We start from the raw sequence: 18,169 nt of genomic DNA, 5'->3' as shown, positions 1-18,169 counted from the left end.
TTGTTCCTTGTCTGGCCTTGGGGGCTTTGGAAAATAGATTTCCCCCTTTCTCTCTGTGGCAGCCCCTCAAATATTGGAATACTGCTATCATTGGAATACTGGTCCTTCTCTTCACTAGACTAGCCATGTCGAGTACTTGCAACTGTTCAGCCTCCAGGAAGCAGGATCATAATTGATGGCTTTATTTTCCAATTTTGATGAACTGAAATTGCCTGCATGATCTATACTTTTCTTTGCCTAATGAATATAGAGTTTCAATGAATTCACTTTGCCAGCATGCAGATACTGGTCATCTGCACTGGAATAGTTGATATAATCTAAACATTATGAATGGAGTCAGTATACACTCTGGGAACCTTTTCATATTGGATGGAATGAGTAGCCCAACATGGGTAGAAACATGTTGGGCTCCCAACCTAGATATATATTGAATTGAATTTGAATTGAATTTATTATATTTCTATGCTGCCCTTTCCCCCCGAAGGGGACTCAGGGCGGCTCACAACCCAAGTCAAGGGGGGGGTACAAATAAGGAAAAAAGAACACGAACAAAACAATACCACAATTTAAAACACACAACAACCATACCATTCGAGGGGGGACAAAAGCTCATTATATAGAGAATACATAAATCAGGTTATGAGACTATCCACACTTATAGTTTGTAGCATTGTCCAGCCATCACAGTGTTAAATATAATACTTTAGAAGCTGAAGTTATAGTATATTGTCACAGCAATGGTGGGATAATTCTTTAAATTGATGGGGTGGGAAACTCAGTATCTCTTGCTCGTAATCCTGTGCAATGCAGGAGATACTTGGTTGCAAGTGGAATTAGGGGGTCTGTCATTGTGGCTTTAGGCATCTCTCCCATTTAAAAAGACATATACAAAAGAGTACGCAAGGGGAAATTGCTATCCCCAAAGCTCAAAGTATAGCTGTACTATTTACGCAGGTCCATAAAGTTCATGTTATCCATGTCTCAGTATTTGAAATCTTAAGGTCAATGGAGGGAAAAAAAATCCCATTGCTTGCATTTCCCACATTAACCATGCAAACACGTTTTATGTCTAGCAAAAGGCAAAGGCATTACCTTGCGATGACTTTTTCCTAGGAATTGTTTCAATGCATTTGATGACATCTCTGATATAGCAAAGTTTCTGTGCCTTAAGTAAGAGAAGCAATCTTTCTGCACTGGCAATCTCATCCTTTATTCCTTCATTTCTCAGTTCCTTCCCCAATTTAGCATTTCCAAAAAGAGCCACACAGTCTCCTAACCCTTCCAGGATAGCAGCAGATATTTTCCATGTGCACTGGTCTGTATGTTAATGTTTACTTGGGAGGGATTAAAACAAGCTTGGTCCCTCTAAGTACATTTTAATAGTTCAGTCTCCAAGTAGGAAGTCTATTAAGGTGGACTGTCAGGCTTGTTCAGCTTAGGCAAACGGTCTCAGTCCTCTCGTGTGCAGGAGGAGCTAAGCAGGCGTACATGTTAGAGGGCATGTTTCGAGCCAGCCTGTAAGATGATCCCTCTTTGCCAAAATGCATCAAGCATCCCTGACACACTCACACACACATTCCTGTCAAGTCATCTTGTGAAAGGCTGCCAGCTTCCAACTTGGCTTGAATGTACAACCTTAATAAAACACACTGAGGTCTCCGACAAAATAGCAGTTCAGCGGCAGCTCGAGTAGAAGAAAGACTCGGAGGCTATGCCTGGGCAGTTGAGTCCAGGAGCCTGCATGCTGAAGTATAACAGAGAGGAAACGATAAATCTCTGCTACCATGCAATAAATTGCTCCTGCTTTAGCTAAGGAAGCATTGAGATTTAGATATAATCTTTTTTTTTTTTAAGAAAAGCTCACTATTATTTTCTGAACCTTCTTCCCTTTTCCTTATCTTTTGATCCCCTAAACAAATCCTTAAAGGCAAAGCAAACATTAAAAAGAGGGAGGGGGGAAAGGAAGGCAAAGGCGAGGAGAGGAGGCTTGGATCAAGGTGTCAAGAGCAGGACAGAAGAGGGCTAGTAACATGACCATTTTCGTTTGGTTTGTTTTCCTTGCTTCTCTTCTGAAGCACATCAACTGCACTAGTCCACGCCGGGCTCCGGAGTCCAATGGACGAAGGTATAATCGGATTCAGCACGGACAGTGCACCTACACGTTCATACTTCCTGAACAGGATGGAAACTGTCGCGAAAGCTCTTCTGACCAATACAACACCAATGCGCTGCAAAGGGATGCCCCTCACATCGAGACAGATTTCTCCTCCCAGAAACTGCAGCGGCTGGAGCATGTCATGGAAAATTACACTCAGTGGCTACAAAAGGTAAGTTCTTCCCTTTGGAGCTGCTCAAGCACCTGTATTGATTCCTGCATGATGCATGTACCATTCTGATGCAGATGTTACGTTTGCTGCCCTCGCCAACTAGGGACACTCTGAAAATTGGTTCAGTGAGAATGACTGGCAGCAAAAGTTTGATGACAGATTGGCAGATATTGGCTTGTTGGTTTCAAACTGATTTAAAGAAATTCAAGGACCTTCAGCCGAGGTAGCTATTGATCTATGGCCAGGTGGATAGCTTGATGTGCTGAGTGTTAAAAGTAACTTGACAAGTACATTCTACAAGGTGTTTTAGGAATGATTTCCATGTTATTTGAAATACCTGTGGTTAGTATGTTTTGTCCGTAGGCTCTTATTAAAAAAAATAAAAAACAGAACCGTGTGCATGGGACAACAAACATCAAAGGTTAACAGAATCCATTATCACTGGAGCAACCTTTGACACTGTGCTAGCTCAGAAATGAATGGTTTTAAGTAAAATTAACTGTTTAGTGCATTGTAGCACAGAAATAAACGGTTGGACTCCTCTTATAACTTTTGGATTCATTTAAGCAAAAATCTTGCTGCCTGTTAGCAATGTTAGATGTGTCCTTCAGTGAAAATGCTTGGCACTGTGTAGAACTATAGTGAAAACAGGAGTATTTTTTTAAAAAAAATCAGGAGAACTGATAACGAATTCTAATTTTAAGAGCTGCTCATATTTTGAATCAGGCTTGTGGTGGACCTGTCCTAAGTTGTTTGCAATCACTTTGGCAGTTATAAGAAACTAAATGAACATTGAGAGGCTTCCTCTGTGTTGTGCGTTCCACACACTCTTCATTAATTAACCAAAGTGGTGTATCCTGTGTTCACTGAAACTCGAAATGAATGTTAAAAAAATAAGCATGTGCAGCACTGTATGTTCAGGATACTTTCTCACAAATGGGTCCCAAAAGTGTTTTTTTTATAGGACTTACTCTGAGAGAATAGCACATAGAATTTCATTCTTAGAAGGCGAACATGTAACTGTTTACTTAATCTATCATAGAATGCTAGCGTTGGAAGTGGGTTGGAAGTCATCCAGTCCAGCCCACTGCTCAAAGAAAGACCTCCCTGAAAGAAGGCTCCCTAGCTCTGTTTGAAAGCCTCCAGCTGCCCAGGCAGTCTGTGTCACCCTGTAAAATTTCTCATTCCAAACTTTTAATCAAAATCTGGTCCTACCAATTTGCATTCACTTCTCCTTGTCCAGGCAGGAAGCTTGTTTCTCCTTTAGCCAGTACAAACCTTCATGCATTTTAAAATGACAAAATGTACTTTTGAGTCACATCAAGATAGGCTCGCCAAAGATTATTATTATTATTATTGGTTTTTGAAAGGCTGTCGGGTGGCTATGGTTCATTTCCACATTTAGGTAGCAATTGGAAGAATTGCTCTGGTGGAAACCTCAAGGTTCCGCTTTGATGAGATGGGTTCTCATAGGATGGACTGCATTCCCTTTCTCTCTTCATAAGAGGGGATTAGTCCCACAGAAGTAAACAAGGGTGACTCCTAATTCAACATGTGTAGGACTTCATCTTGAAACTGCACATCTGGGTTTAGCAAGGCTTTCATGTAAGACCTTGAAATGTGATGCAGTCTACTCATTCATTCATTCATTGGTGGCTGTTTGCGCAAACTTTTCTGCGAGGCAAGAGATTCTCCTTTTCCTTTCCTTCTGAAAAAGACTGCCTTGCAAAATCATGTGTAGGAAATTGTTTGTGTTCTGCAGTTCACCACTAGGGACTGAACTAAGCTCACTCTTTTGCTTCTGAACTTTGCAAACAGAAAAATAAGTCTTTGGAGGGCAGTGGAATCCTTTGATTTGCAGCCGACCATCATGCTTGAAAAGAAAATAGGTGATGAGCAGACACTTAGCAGCAAAACCGTATCTCCAAGGCTTGCATTCTTCAGTGGCTCTCCAAATTTAGAAAGTGGAGGAAAGGTTTCCCCTGAGTTGCTTTAAAAATGTTTAGCAGGTGGATAAACATCACATATCTTTCTTCAGTGCTATTCCGTAGAATAAAGCATGAGTCATTCCTATCGGACTCTCTGAGTACTTTACAACAGTTTATGCATAGTCCAAGGGAGATAAAAATTTGATGCCCAGGGTCCAACTTAACATTTTACAGATATGATAGATGCAGGGATTGGGAAACCAGGATATTTCTGACTGTTTTCCTTGGTTTGGGAGATTAAATTGAAGGGGTGTGTGGGTTCCCTTTTATTTCACACTAGGTTAAATCTCTTTTTGGCCACATACTCTGTGTTGGCAGGAGTGACATCTTTCAGAAACTATGAAGATAGGTAGCTTTGGAAGTCTGAAAAAGTTGTTTGGGTGTTGCAAGTGTCTCTGTAGCCTTCAGCTGTCAAATCTTGGTTTATTTAGTCCATTTGTTTCATTGTTGCTGTCTATACAGGACATTGGGACTGTAATTTTAATAGCAAAGAATATGTAACTGAAAACATGAAATGCATTGAAGCTCAGATTTATATTCCTGAATGACTTTTTAAAGCTGTCATTTCTAGTAACGTTCTATTTGAAAATACATTGCTGCAGATGAGCAAATTAGAAACATTGCTGCTTCTGTGGCTGTGATCCAAGGCATCAATTGATATATATATCACACACATATGCAGTATTGCACAGTGCTTGCATCTATCTGTGTTTTCGAGCAGTTGCTGTAATATATCACATTCATTAAAACTGTTTAGTATTAGAACATAAGATAAGTATACACACATAATACAATCTTTACACTTTGAAAAGGGGATTGAAAGTGAAACATGTTTAACTGGCAAGCTGACATTGTAAGGTTCTTAGTTTAGCTAATCTAGAAGAAATGTATCTTAAACTTTTTTTAAATATTGGAAAAAGAAATATTTGAAAGCTCTTCTTACACTGAACTGTCAATTCAAATCAAACTGGAAATTCCCCTGTCTGGCTGTAAACAATTATGTATTAATATTTATCCAATGAAATTTGCATATCCCATTATTAATGTTGATATGATTGGCTGGAAGACAATTCAGTTTAGCAACAATCAACTTTTGCCAAAACTACTAGAAGATTCTTAGTAAACATATTTACAGCTTTTTCTTCAATGTATTTGTTTTAACAAGGATAACTTCCTTCACTATTTAACTCTGGGTTTCATATCTGCCATGTTTCTTCTAACAGCATTAAACTGACCACATGCTGTGTTTTTTTTTATTCCTTGCAATAACTGGCTGTTGTGCAGTTAGGTTGTAATTTCAGTGTTTAAACTTTGTCAAAGAAGAACTGTCTGAAAATTTTTAGCTTGGCAATTTTTCAGCATTTTTTTCCCATGCTGAACTAACCCAAATGTATGGTACCAAAAGAACCACAAATAGCTTCACAACTGTGCAGATGTTTGTATGGTATCCATTTATCCTTTTCCTATCCTGGTGTCTTCCAGATGTGACAAATTTCAATTCCCATATGTCCTCTTCTGGATGGGAATTATAGGAGTTGAAGTCCAACAACTTTGGGAAGATCTAATTTGAGAGATGGTGTTTTAGATAGTGCATATAAAACCTAGAAACTGATTGAGTTCTACTCAAATGAAAAATGGATAGTTTAAAATAAGGAAATGAGGAATATAAAAATCACAATTTCTCTACAATTAGATAAGATACATAATTTCCTATGGAAGTTTTGGACTGATTTCATATCTCCTGATTAATGTCTGTGTTGATTATAGTGAAAGGGAGATGTGATCCAAAACATCTGGAGGGCAACAGGTTGTCTACCTCCCATCTGCACAAACCAGCAGTGGCTCTTCAGGGTTGTAGGCAGAAGGATTTCCCAGCACTATTTGAAGATGTTATATATTATTATTATTGCACTCTGACCCTTGGTTAGTTTTTCTCCCCTCATTTTAAATTTGGTGACATCCCTGTGTAAAAGTAAAAAAAAAAAACTTCCTTGATTAAGTGGACATTAAAAACATATACACATAGTATCCTATTCACTTGTGATTCTGCCCTTACATTGATTTTTTTTTTTACTGATTTTGTTTATCATATTTAATAAGGAAGATGGTAGGTCAGTGCCGCTATGATTGTAGAGGAAAACACACTCTCATGTGAGTAATAGAATTGACCTAACCTAGTCAGTTAAGGGTCTAGAGGTCCCGTATATACTTAGCATCAGCTTAGTTTTGTTTTCACATTTTTAGACTATGTGAAATTCATCGTAGAGCTAGTTTATATCTCATTTTATTGTGTAAAGACAAAATTGGGTTCAGACTTTTAAGACATTTAACCATGTTATGCAAAATTATAATGCTTTGTGACATGTATTATGTGAACACAAAATTTGATTAGACTTTTAAGACATTTAACCATGTTACACAAAGTTAGTGTTTTGTGACGTCAAGAATCCTGTGCAATCTAGTCTTTCTTTCACGCACTGCCCTACAACTTATTTCCTATAGTACTATTCTGCCCTTAGAACATCAGTACATACAGCTGAAGGAATCTTAATTTTTCTTGCACGTGGATCTTTTTCTCACCACATCCAACTATTTATCTTGCCTGCCCGCCTGCCCATTTCATATGCCACTTTCAACTAAAGAGTTCAGGTTGCTGTACAGTGAATCCCCTATTTTATCACTTAAGTACCCTTTGAGAAATAGTGGCCCCATTCCCACAACACATTAGTGGGTCAATCTATGGTAGGAACTTCAAAAATTGATCACTGACCCAGTTTGTTAAAGGAGTTAGATTTAGTTTAAGACGAGCCCTGTCTTGGATTAACTAAAGGTAAAGGTAAAGATTCCCCTTGCACATATGTGCTAGTCATTTCCAACTCTAGGGGGCGGTGCTCATCTCCATTTCAAAGCTGAAGAGCCAGCGCTGTCCGAAGATGTCTCTGTGGTCTTGTGGCTGGCAGGACTAAACCCTGAAGGCACACACAATGCTGTTACCTTCCTATTATTTCTACTTGCATTTTTACATGCTTTCGAACTGCTAGGTTGGCAGAAGCTGGGACAAGTAACGGGAGCTTGTTACTTTATGTGGCGCTAGGGATTTGAACCGCCAAACTGCCAACCTTTTAATCGACAAGCATCTTAGCTGCTGAGCCACTACTTCCCCCCTTTTCGTTGTTGTTGTTGTTATTGTTGTTGTTGTTGTTGTTGCTGTTCCTAGAGTCAGGAACAACTAGCACATATGTGCGAGGGGAACCTTTACCTTGGATAAACTAATCACCTCATAATTCCACCAATTCTTTCATTTCGCTTGTCAGTCCTCCAGGGCAAAGAACTTGAGAGAAAGAGTGGTAGGAAATGTCTCCACTACAGGAAAGAGGCTAAGGTTTGGGGACATGGAACACCCTTTGCACAGACCTTCTGCAGTGGCTATTTCAATCTGGCTGGCCAATGGGGGAGAGGATTGTAATGTTCCAAGGTATTCCCAGGATAGTTCTGGTGTCCTCAGGTGCCAGCACAGTCCATAAAATGGTAAAGTGAAGGAAACAACAAAACATATTCATAATGCACATTGCAAAAGCAAATCTTTTGTTTTTGATGATGGGTCATGACATTGTGGCCTTCATTGTGTTATGTTGATGCTTATCCCTATGGATACTACTCATTTCCCAGAATAAACTCTCCCTATTTCTTTAAGGCACTGGAGAGCAATCTTTTCTAATGATAAATATTTTACAGGCTTCATTTAATTTCTAATGATGCAGAACATATTGTGAATCAGCCTCTTCACCTCTCACCCTATGAACTCCTGCCTTTCTTCCACTCTTCCTTTATTTATTTTTGGGTGACATGGCAGGCCAACCATGCATTTCTTAGTGTTCTTGGCATTGCCAATGATGTGGACTTCTTAAATGTTTCAAGAAAAGAAGAATTTGCTGCTATGTGGGGAAATAAGTTATAGTGGAAAGTTATGGTATGCTGTGTTTAGAGGGGCAGTACTAGGAATCTCTAAGGACTGTATTCCAAGTCAGGAAACTATGAAATTTAGCAATATCATTAATCTAAAGTTAGTTTGTGGACAATGATAATGAATACAGCTAAAAGAACTGAACAAAGGTTGAATGAGTTAATATTTCACATAATAGATATACAATGGAACTAACATTCCCATATGAATTATGTAAAACTATTAGCTACAGAAAAGTTCAGTAAACATCCCTGCCTAATTCATCCATTCCCCTTAATTCTCTGTCAATGTGGCTTGATTATCCAGCTCAGATATGAAGTGAGCATTATAACCTTTACATTCTTCTCTAATCCCAACCTAACAAATCTTCTACAGCAATATCACTACTTTAAGATTTTGAGAGCTTTTTTCCACCATGCTGTCTCTGTTACATCTCTGGTGGTATTAGCCTTTCCTCAGTATGACTGCTTTATCACCTGATTTTTCTTCACATGCAACTCTACCGGAATAAGCATTTGCCATCCTGCTCCAGAAACACAATGATTGTGTGTTCTAAAACAAGGTATCCTGAGCATCAAAAATACTTTGATTAATAGGACGGTAAGTAATAGGTTATTTTCCTAAAGGATAGGTAATTCTTTCCTAAGGAGCCTTAAGATAACCTTCACAAGGTCATTTGTTCCAAACATCTGAATAGAACAGCTGATACATAAAACTTTCAAATAAAATGAGTGTTATCACTCTTAAATACACACACGCGTGCACACACACACACACACACACACACACTCACAGTTTATGCCAAATGTTATTTGTGTTCTGTTGCATTGCTGAGAAGACCCTCTATGCATTGCACACTGTAATACTGTCAACAATGTCATAAAGGAGCTGTTGAGGGCCAGCCAGATCAACCTCTGATTAAATATTTGAAAGATCGTGTAGGTGAGACAACTTTAATATTTTAATTCTAATTTTATATGGTGATATTATACTGTACATAGGGACGCTCAGTGGTTTAGCGACTAAGACACTGAGCTTGTCGTTCAGAAGGTTGGCAGTTCAGCAGCTCGAATCCTTAGCGCTGCATAATGGACTGAGCTCCCATTACTTGTCCCAGCTTCTGCCAACCTAGCAATTGGAAAGTACGTAAAAATGCAAGTAGAAAAATAGGAACCACTTTGGTGAGAAGTTAATAGTTTTCCATGTGCCTTTAGCATTTAGTCATACCGGCCACATGACCATGGAGACGTCTTTGGACAGTGCTGGTTCTTTGGCTTTGAAACAGAGATGAGCACCGCCCCCTAGAGTCGGGAACGACTAGCATATATATGCGAAAGGAACCTTTACCTTTACCTTTATTATACTGTACACTATCCAGAATCCTTCCCTGATGGAGATAAATGGTCTAGAAACATGAAATGTAAACACACAAACAAACTGGAAAACTAGAATCTGGTTTAAGATTCCACAACTACATCAGAAAGGAAGATTGGCTTGTTTTGTTAATTACATTTATGTGGCTGCCCATCTCACCCTGGTGGCTCGGCATAGTTAACAAGAGTTAGAAACACAACCAAGTGGAAATAAAATACTTCTAGCCAGGGTTAAATAGCAATCAAACCACAATTAATATAATCATTCCTTAAGCTGAACCTGACAATCTGTCCTCCAAGTCTGGGAACATAGCCATGTCTTCATCCATGTTGGGGAAGGCCAACAGAATTGTAGCCAATCTCAACTACTGGAGGGGATGGTGTTCCACAGGGGAAGTGGTGTAAGAGAATAGCTCTCTTCCTGGCTTCATTCAGATGACCTTGAATTGACAGGGCCTGTGACATGCTTGTTCTGCATAGGAATCTAATGGGTTGGAAGAGGAAGTCTGCAAATAACCCAGCTTTATTCCATAATGGACTTTATAGGTGACTACCAGCAAGTTTAAATGCACTTGGAAGCATATTGGTAGACCATGCAGCTCACAAAGCTGAGGCATAATGTGTGCACAGCAAGAGTACTCATCCCTGTCCTCAGTACAGCATTTTTAAACAGTTGTGACTTGCTAATTCTCTTCAAAGGCAGCTCCACGTTGGGTGCATTGCAGTAGTACACTCGGGAGGTGACTAAAGTATGAGTAACTTGTCAGCAGAACCTCCAAAGAGTTGCCATCTGTTCCTCAAATAGGAGCCCTGAATCCAGAAGGACCCCCAAACTGAGCACTAGTTCTGTTTGAAGTCATACTACCATATCCTGAACAAAAGATGAAGAGTCACCAGCACCAGGAACTTTGGCAGGGAAGTTGCTATGCAGCAGGGAGGCTGAGACAATAGCAGTGGTTCCTATTGATTCCTACAGCCAAACTTAACCATCTTGCATTTATTTGTTTATGGAGTAATGTCTCTAAGATAACCATAGCTACTCTCCCACTGCTGCCTGGGAGCTTTTGCTGATGCCACCCCAAAACCCACTTTTTAAAATGGGTAACACTTTCTTGGCACCCAAGAAAGTTTCAGTGAAGCACACTAGGTCAGTCTTCTCATCTGTAATAAGATGAGGGAGCCTTTCTGCAGACTGACCTGACATTCACATCAGCAGCCAAAAAACGGGGCCACCGAAGGGCTAGTGAGTGAGAAATAGAGTTCAGTACAGGAAATAAATGGCAACATGATGCTAACTAGATGCTATCAGGCTGAGAGTCCAAGAGAAGACCCATACCTGATCCATGACAAGACCCTCCCTTGATTTGACCCACACCTGACCCATTGCAAGACCCATGACAAGACCCTCACCTGACATGATCCTCACCTGAAGTGACCTTCCCATCACAAGCCCTGCTAACCACACAAAGCCCTTATAAACAGAAGAACACAGTCACTGTCATTCCCTAAATTCCACTAAAGATCTTACATAGCCTGGTAATGAAACATTTGGAAACCAACTCACAAGCTCAGAGAATGAGCCTACACCGTCACCCTACACCCGAGCTATAGATATTCACCACTATCACAAACCCAGATGCCCAAATGTGTGTGCTTGCAAAAAAAAGCAAAGGAAGTACAGTAGTCTCAGATTATATATTTATTTACTCAATTTATATATCTTTATCTTCTCACAAAACAAATGACTTGAGCAGCACCCAGCAAGCAACATAGATAGACATCATCCCCCCCCCCTTTGAGTTGTAAGCCGCCCTGAGTCCCCCCAGGGAAAAGGGCGGCATATAAATAAACTCTCATAACTCATAACTCATCAAGGAGAGTGATAGACATTGAAGGAGATTCTCAACTGTCCATCTACATTCTATTGGCCATATGTGGTCACTAGGTCATAATTGTTAAAGAGTTGGGATCATTTATTTTGGCCCTCCAGTACTGATCTATTCTTGAGCTTTCTCGACTTAGTTCTAGGAATAAAGGCATATATCAATTTTGGTTACTTTCATAATCTGATCATAAACTTTTGATTTAGTCCTCTTCACGTCAGTTGCAGCGTTTTGTTTGTTTGTTTAAAGGCAAAATTGGACACAAGAAGAACCCTGGCAGTGCTATGCACATTTGCCCTTTATTCTCTGGGTCAGTTTGCATAGTATATTTTTCTTTTGCAAGCAAGGATTTCTAACAAGTATTTTTACAAAAAAACTTCGATGTGTTATTTTTATAGCCATTTCTTTTTTTCACACAAATCCTTCTTGCATGCTACAAGTGTCTGTGTGAATGTTAACTGGAGTGTGTAAAATTTAAGAAAAATTAAATGTGAGGATATGCAGAATTATGCCTTTTCCTCTCATTCCTATTCTGTTTTCATTAGTGTATAGGAATATTTTACCCTACTGAAATTATTGACCTACTTTCTCTATTCCTGGATCTTTTGATTTATATACTCCTAGTTTTCTAATAAAGTCCTTCAATGTTAGCGGCTCGTTCTTAGTTTGAATTGAAGATGTTAGGAGTGGAACTGGATGTTTCTGTACAAAAAGCACAAACTGTTCCACTGAGCTTTAAAAGCAAGCAAAGTGTTGTTGTCTTCTGGCTTGGAAAAAGAAGTTTCCCCATGGTGCAACTGTCATTATGAAGGGGTAAGGAATTAGATTTTCTCCTAATGTCTTGGAATAGTTACCGTGTTTCCCCAAAAATATGACATGTCCTGAAACTAACGCCTTGCCACATTTTTCACATGGGCAAAAATATAAGCCCACCCCCAAAAATAAGCCCCCTGGACAACCCCCCCCCCGCGCTCCGGTCAGGCAGAGCACAGCTCACCGACTTAGCAGTATCCCGAAGGTGCCAAGCCTTCCCAGCTCCCACAGCTTGGCACATTAGTGATACCCCCTAGGTCAGTGCATGGAGCTCTGTCCGGCTGGGGAAGGGGGTTGCGCAAGCACCTGTGTTGCCTCCAGCAAGCATGCCTCCCAGCCTCACCATGCCTTGGCCCAGCTCTCCCTGGAGGGCCAGGGCACCAGCACTGGGCTCCGAGGATAACTTCTTCTTTGGCTTCCAAACTCCAAAACTCGGCTGCTGAGTCGTTCAGCAGTGGCCACTCTAGGAGTGTGGTCTATGGTTGTGGGCTGCCTGCTAGAAGACTCTCTGTCCAGCAGCCAGCCCACAACCATAGACCGCACTCCTAGAGCGGCTGCTGCTGGGAGACTCGGCAGCTGAGTTTTGGAGTTTGGAAGCTGGAGAAGAAGTTATGCTCGGAGCATGGCAGCGGCCCCTGGCCGTGCAGGCAGAGCTGGGCTAGGGCATGGTGAGGCTGGGAGGCATGCTTGCTGGGGGTGGAACAAGCGCTCGCGCAACCCCCTTCTCCAGCTGGGCAGAGCTCCATGCAGTGACCTAGGGGATATCCCTAATGTCCAAGACGCAGGAGCTGAGGAGAGGGCACAGCACCATGTGCTTTGGCACCTTAGGGATACCCCTTAGGTCAATGAATGGCGCTCTGCCCGGCTGGAGAGGGGGTTTGCCGGGTGGTTGCTCATGAGCATGGTCACCTCATGGCTGCTTAACCGCTGAGGCTGTGCCCGGCTCTTAGGAAGCCAGTTTGCAAGGGAACAGCTGCCTGGTAACCCCAAAACAATAAGCCCTCCCCCTATAATAAGCCCAAGGCCATATTTTGTGGGGCAAAAGAAAATAAGACCCTGTCTTATTTTTGGGTAAACACAGTAGCCAAGAAGAAAGTCAGGCTGTCAATGATTGCAATGGTAGAATAAGCATTCCGCCACCCCCACCCCAAATCAATGCAGTTGGTCTTCCAAAATAAAATAGCTGGCAGCTTTTAACATTAAATATTTTTTCTTCCATTCATGTGGTTGAAAGTTGTTAAAGGCTTTATTTCTTCAAATACCAGAAACCCACAGAGATAATTCAAAATGCCCACAATGAGTCTTGGGGCGCCCAACATGTAAACTGTTGGTAAAGACCAACAGATTTGGCAGCAATTGAAACACATGGATGTATATGCAAGTGGTTATACGAAAAGGCCTTTTCACAAACAAAAAGCAACTTTCAAATCCTTTTAAATCCACAGTATTCTTTAGTCTTTCCAAATGTTTGCTAGGATTTGAAGAAGATCCATATCATAACGGACTATCCTTTTTTTCCTTCCTTGGTGTTTGCTTCTATGTCTTTCTAGTTGCCCCTTACTGGACTCAGAGACCTATTTTGAACACCTCTGTTAACATAGGGACATGATGGCTCAGTGGCTAAAAGACTAAAGGTCAGCAGTTTGGCGGTTCGAATCCCCAGCACCGTGTAATGGAGTGAGCTCCCGTTACTTGTCCCAGCTTTGGCCAACCTAGCACTTCAGATGCATGTAAAAAATGCAAGTAGAAAAATAGGAGCCACCTTTTGTGGGAAGGTAACAGCGTTCCATGCACCTTCGGCATTTAGTCATGCTGGCGACATGACCACGGAATGTCTTCGGACATTTTCAAAGCTTCAGCTTTGAAACTTAGATGAGCACTGCCATCCCTAGAGTTGGGAACGACTAGCACGTATGCGCGAGGGGAACCTTTACCATTACCTATTAACATAGGGTCCTCTGTATTTAAATCATTATGGACAAAAACCTTCCTGAATCCACAGTTTTAGATCCATAGAAATCAGCAAACAGATTTAACAATATTTTAATCTAAGACAATCTGCAGTTTATTTAGAATTTGTCATCACTGTAAACATAGCAAGATGCCAAACAACAAAGAGTAGCTGGCTGGCATGAGTTTGTTTTTTCAGCAGTTGGATAAAAATGGGTAAATGTATCATTTGGTTTTTGTTTAGAAATCAGCTGGAGTTGTATATGCATTTAGATTCTTGAAAGTCCCACTGGAATTAAGACCATTGGAACACCTAATTTTTGGCTTCTTCTGGACCCAATGCTTGTAGCACACATGGAATTCTATACAGCCAACTATTTTTTTTTTGGTTCTCCACAACAAAAATACTTCTTTAAAATTTTCCATATTGTCTCTCCAGTCTTAAAGAAATAGGGCAGTCTGCCTCTTTCAGAGGTCCAAGGGAGACAGATCAAGTTATGGATTATAATCTATAGAAACAGCATATGTGTGTTACAAAAAACATTTTGACCAAGAGAATCCCTATTTGCTCCAGATCCATTATGATGATTGATGGTGATTGGTTGTCTGTTTTTACTATAATTAATATTTCAAAATAGTTTTTGTTTGTTTTTCAGTTAATAAACCTATTTGTGGGGTCCTTGGTTCTCTCTGAGTTTGGTTGTTTTATTGCAGACATTTCATTACTTAGCATTGATAATGTTATCTATTTGGGTAATAAAATGTCTGAAGGACAGACAGAAGGATAGAGCCGAGGTGGCACAGTGGTTAGAGTGCAGTACTGCAGCCACTTCAGCTGACTGTTAGCTGCAGTTGACTCAGCCTTCCATCCTTCCGAGGTGGGTAAAATGAGGACCCAGACTGTGGGGGCAATATGCTGACTCTGTAAACCGCTTAGAGAGGGCTGAAAGCCCTATGAAGCGGTATATAAGTCTAACTGCTATTGCTATATTGCTAAGGATAATAACCAAGCTTTGAATGTATCAAGGGCCTCTACAGTTCAACCCTGAACTGCACGAACTTTTTGCTATTGAAACCTATTGGCATTTTGCAGGCTGCAAGTTCAGAATTTTGCATTTCAGTTTCCCATTGAAATAAATATGTTAAACTATAAACTGTGAATGTAAAAAAATGTTTTTTTTTTCCTGGAGAACATATTCAAATACGAAGCTACTGGGAAAGTGATCCCATGAAGTAGATTATATTCAGAATTAGAAAAGATTGGGGTAATCAAAAATAAGTGACCAACTGATACACAACTAAAATTGAATCATATTTCAGCCTGATTAGACAGTCTCCAAAAATGGAAGGATAAAATATTTTAAATTGTAGCTTCTAAGAGAAATGCAATATTTCAATTTATACCCTTTCCTGCGTTTCCCCGTGACTTATATTTTCTCTTTTGCTTTTCCTTCCTTGATGTTTTTCATTTTAGGAATGACATATAAATCTTTCAAAACTCCAAGAGCTATACAGGAGTGGTTTTAAAGAGATATATTAAGAAGAATAAATAAACTATAGTGAGCAATGTATGTTCTTAGGGATGTTTAAGTTATTACATATTGAGATCTTGCTAGGACTTCCATATCATACAAGGTTTTAATGGCAATCAGCACTGAGAAGTCATTTCTCACTATAAATCTGTTCTTGAAACAACCAACAAGCAGGGCTGTCTTTTGTTTTGAAATTTTAAGAAGCTTATAAACATCTGTCCTTTGAAATATTTGATCTTTTTGGAAAATATTTTGTGTGGCTGTAAAAGGTCCAGGGATGTCTGCTCAAACTATATTCCAAACAACATTCTATATTCTAAATAACTTTTCAGATATCATCCTTCCAAGCCACAGAGAGAGAATTGGCCCCTTCCATACCCTTAAAATGTATATTCAGAAGTTGTCAACGAATAGGAGAGAATTATCTTACTAAAGATACCCGCCATGATTATATAGACAGCCTTGCTCAAGGTCAAATCTAAGAAGCAGCTGTTTGAAGGATCATTTCTTACCATGTTGGTAAAAAAAATAAAAAATAAGAGTGATCCTTTCAAGGGCAAATTTTATGGGATGCAATATTTTAGAGGACATAAACTTTGCCTTAAAGCAAACAAAGCCAGTTTTTTTTATATTTTAATCCTGATTAGTTTGGATTATGGGTGGGTAAAGGAAAGCCATGCTGCTAATACATAGATTCCATCCTATAAAAAGCTGATACTTTACACACAGATATTTTGGCACAAAGAACATGTCTAGTTCCAGCGACCATATCCTCTTGCTAATTTTGTGGTCTGTATGGCTGCCCTAATCTAGATTTTTAAGTAGTGGCCACAGACATCATATACATACAGTATTACTTTTGGGAAAAGGTCTTGAAAGAACAATTTTGCTTCTAACTTGTAATTATGTCCTTTATGTAATAACATATAACTATATAATAATAATAATAGTGATAACAATCTATATTGTTCATCATTAATAATATTATCAATAGATCCTGTATATTTGACTACAGCTTTTAAGAAATGCATCCAGCTCTAGTTCTTCATTTGAAGAAATAAATAATTATAATTACGGAAGCCTTTTGAATGTATCGATGTTCTTCCTAAACAGACAGAATTCATTTTATGATTTGTGGATAGGGATTAACATGCTGCCTATGTCAGAGGTCCCTGACCTTTTTAGCTTGGGGGCCTGATTGGCGGGGGGCCTGAGCCATGTGTGCTGGTATACATATACACATGCATGTGCAGCCCAATTTGTGCAAGTTGAGCTGTGTGCACATGTACATACATGCCAGCTTGCAGCTTGGCTCCTGGTTCCAAATTGGCCATGGCCAGTAGTGGGGCATGGCCTGGTGGATGGGGACCCCTGGCCTAGATGAAAAGTTGGTACGAAGGAATTTCCACTAGGAAATGTTATCCTTTTAAAACCACCATAAATGGTGGCCATTGCAATATTCATAGCTTTATAATCTTTACTATGCCCATTTTTACAATAATACAATAGCAGAGTTGGAAGGGACCTTGGAGGTCTTCTAGTCCAACCCCCTGCCTAGGTAGGAAACCCTATACCATTTCAGACAAATGGCTATCCAGCATCTTCTTAAAGACTTCCAGGGTTGGGGCATTCACAACTTCTGGAGGCAAGCTGTTCCACTGATTAATTGTTCTAACTGTCAGGAAATTTCTCCTCAGTTCTAAGTTGCTTCTCTCCTTGATTAGTTTCCACCCATTGCTTCTTGTTCTACCCTCAGGTGCTTTGGAGAATAGTTTGACTCTCTCTTCTTTGTGGCAACCCCTGAGATATTGGAACACTGCTATCATGTCTCCTAGTCCTTCTTTCTATTAAACTAGACATACCCAGTTCCTGCAACCATTCTTCATATTTTTTAGTCTTCAGTCCCTTAATCATCTTTGTTGCTCTTCTCTGCATTCTTTCTAGAGTCTCCACATCTTTTCTACATCGTGGTGACCAAAACTGAATGCAGTATTCCAACGGTGGCTTTACCCAGGCATTATAAAGTGATATTAACACTTCATGTGATCTTGATTCTATCCCTCTGTTTCCAGGAGGATGAGGGGCAGGAACAGGTGGGTAATAGTCAGGGAACTTAGCATTACAACTTTTGGTCCTGTATAGCAACTAAAAATAAAAAGGCAAAGAAAATACATTGAAGATTTCTCTGATATACTCTAAGTAGAAAGTGAATTACTTGACAGCGATTATCAATAATTATTACCTTCGCATATCATAGAACTTTTGTGAGTGGATCTGCATTATTTCATGAAAATTGATTGTGAAAGGCTGAAATGTTTTTCCTCCCCCAATTCTCACAT

At 39.9% G+C, this 18,169-nt stretch overlaps 1 protein-coding gene and 1 long non-coding RNA gene across 2 annotated transcripts in view; one reads left to right on the top strand and one right to left on the bottom strand.

The window, feature by feature from the left end:
* LOC116512374 overlaps window positions 1–1,906 on the bottom strand; it is a 63,578-nt gene extending 61,672 nt beyond the window's left edge. The window contains exon 1 of the long non-coding RNA XR_004255877.1: window positions 1,093–1,906. This is a non-coding gene — a long non-coding RNA (uncharacterized LOC116512374). The remainder of the gene's footprint in view (window positions 1–1,092) is intronic.
* Window positions 1,905–18,169, top strand: part of ANGPT1 (angiopoietin 1) — a 146,103-nt gene continuing 129,838 nt past the window's right edge. The window contains exon 1 of the mRNA XM_032222839.1: window positions 1,905–2,327. Coding sequence (XP_032078730.1) covers window positions 2,031–2,327 — 297 coding nt within the window. The 5' untranslated portion in view covers window positions 1,905–2,030. The remainder of the gene's footprint in view (window positions 2,328–18,169) is intronic.

The sequence above is a fragment of the Thamnophis elegans genome, chromosome 8, assembly GCF_009769535.1.
Source record: "Thamnophis elegans isolate rThaEle1 chromosome 8, rThaEle1.pri, whole genome shotgun sequence".
Taxonomy (NCBI): domain Eukaryota; kingdom Metazoa; phylum Chordata; class Lepidosauria; order Squamata; family Colubridae; genus Thamnophis; species Thamnophis elegans.
The sequence above is the reverse complement of the archived record's forward strand: the minus strand, read 5'-3'. Positions and strand labels throughout refer to the sequence as shown.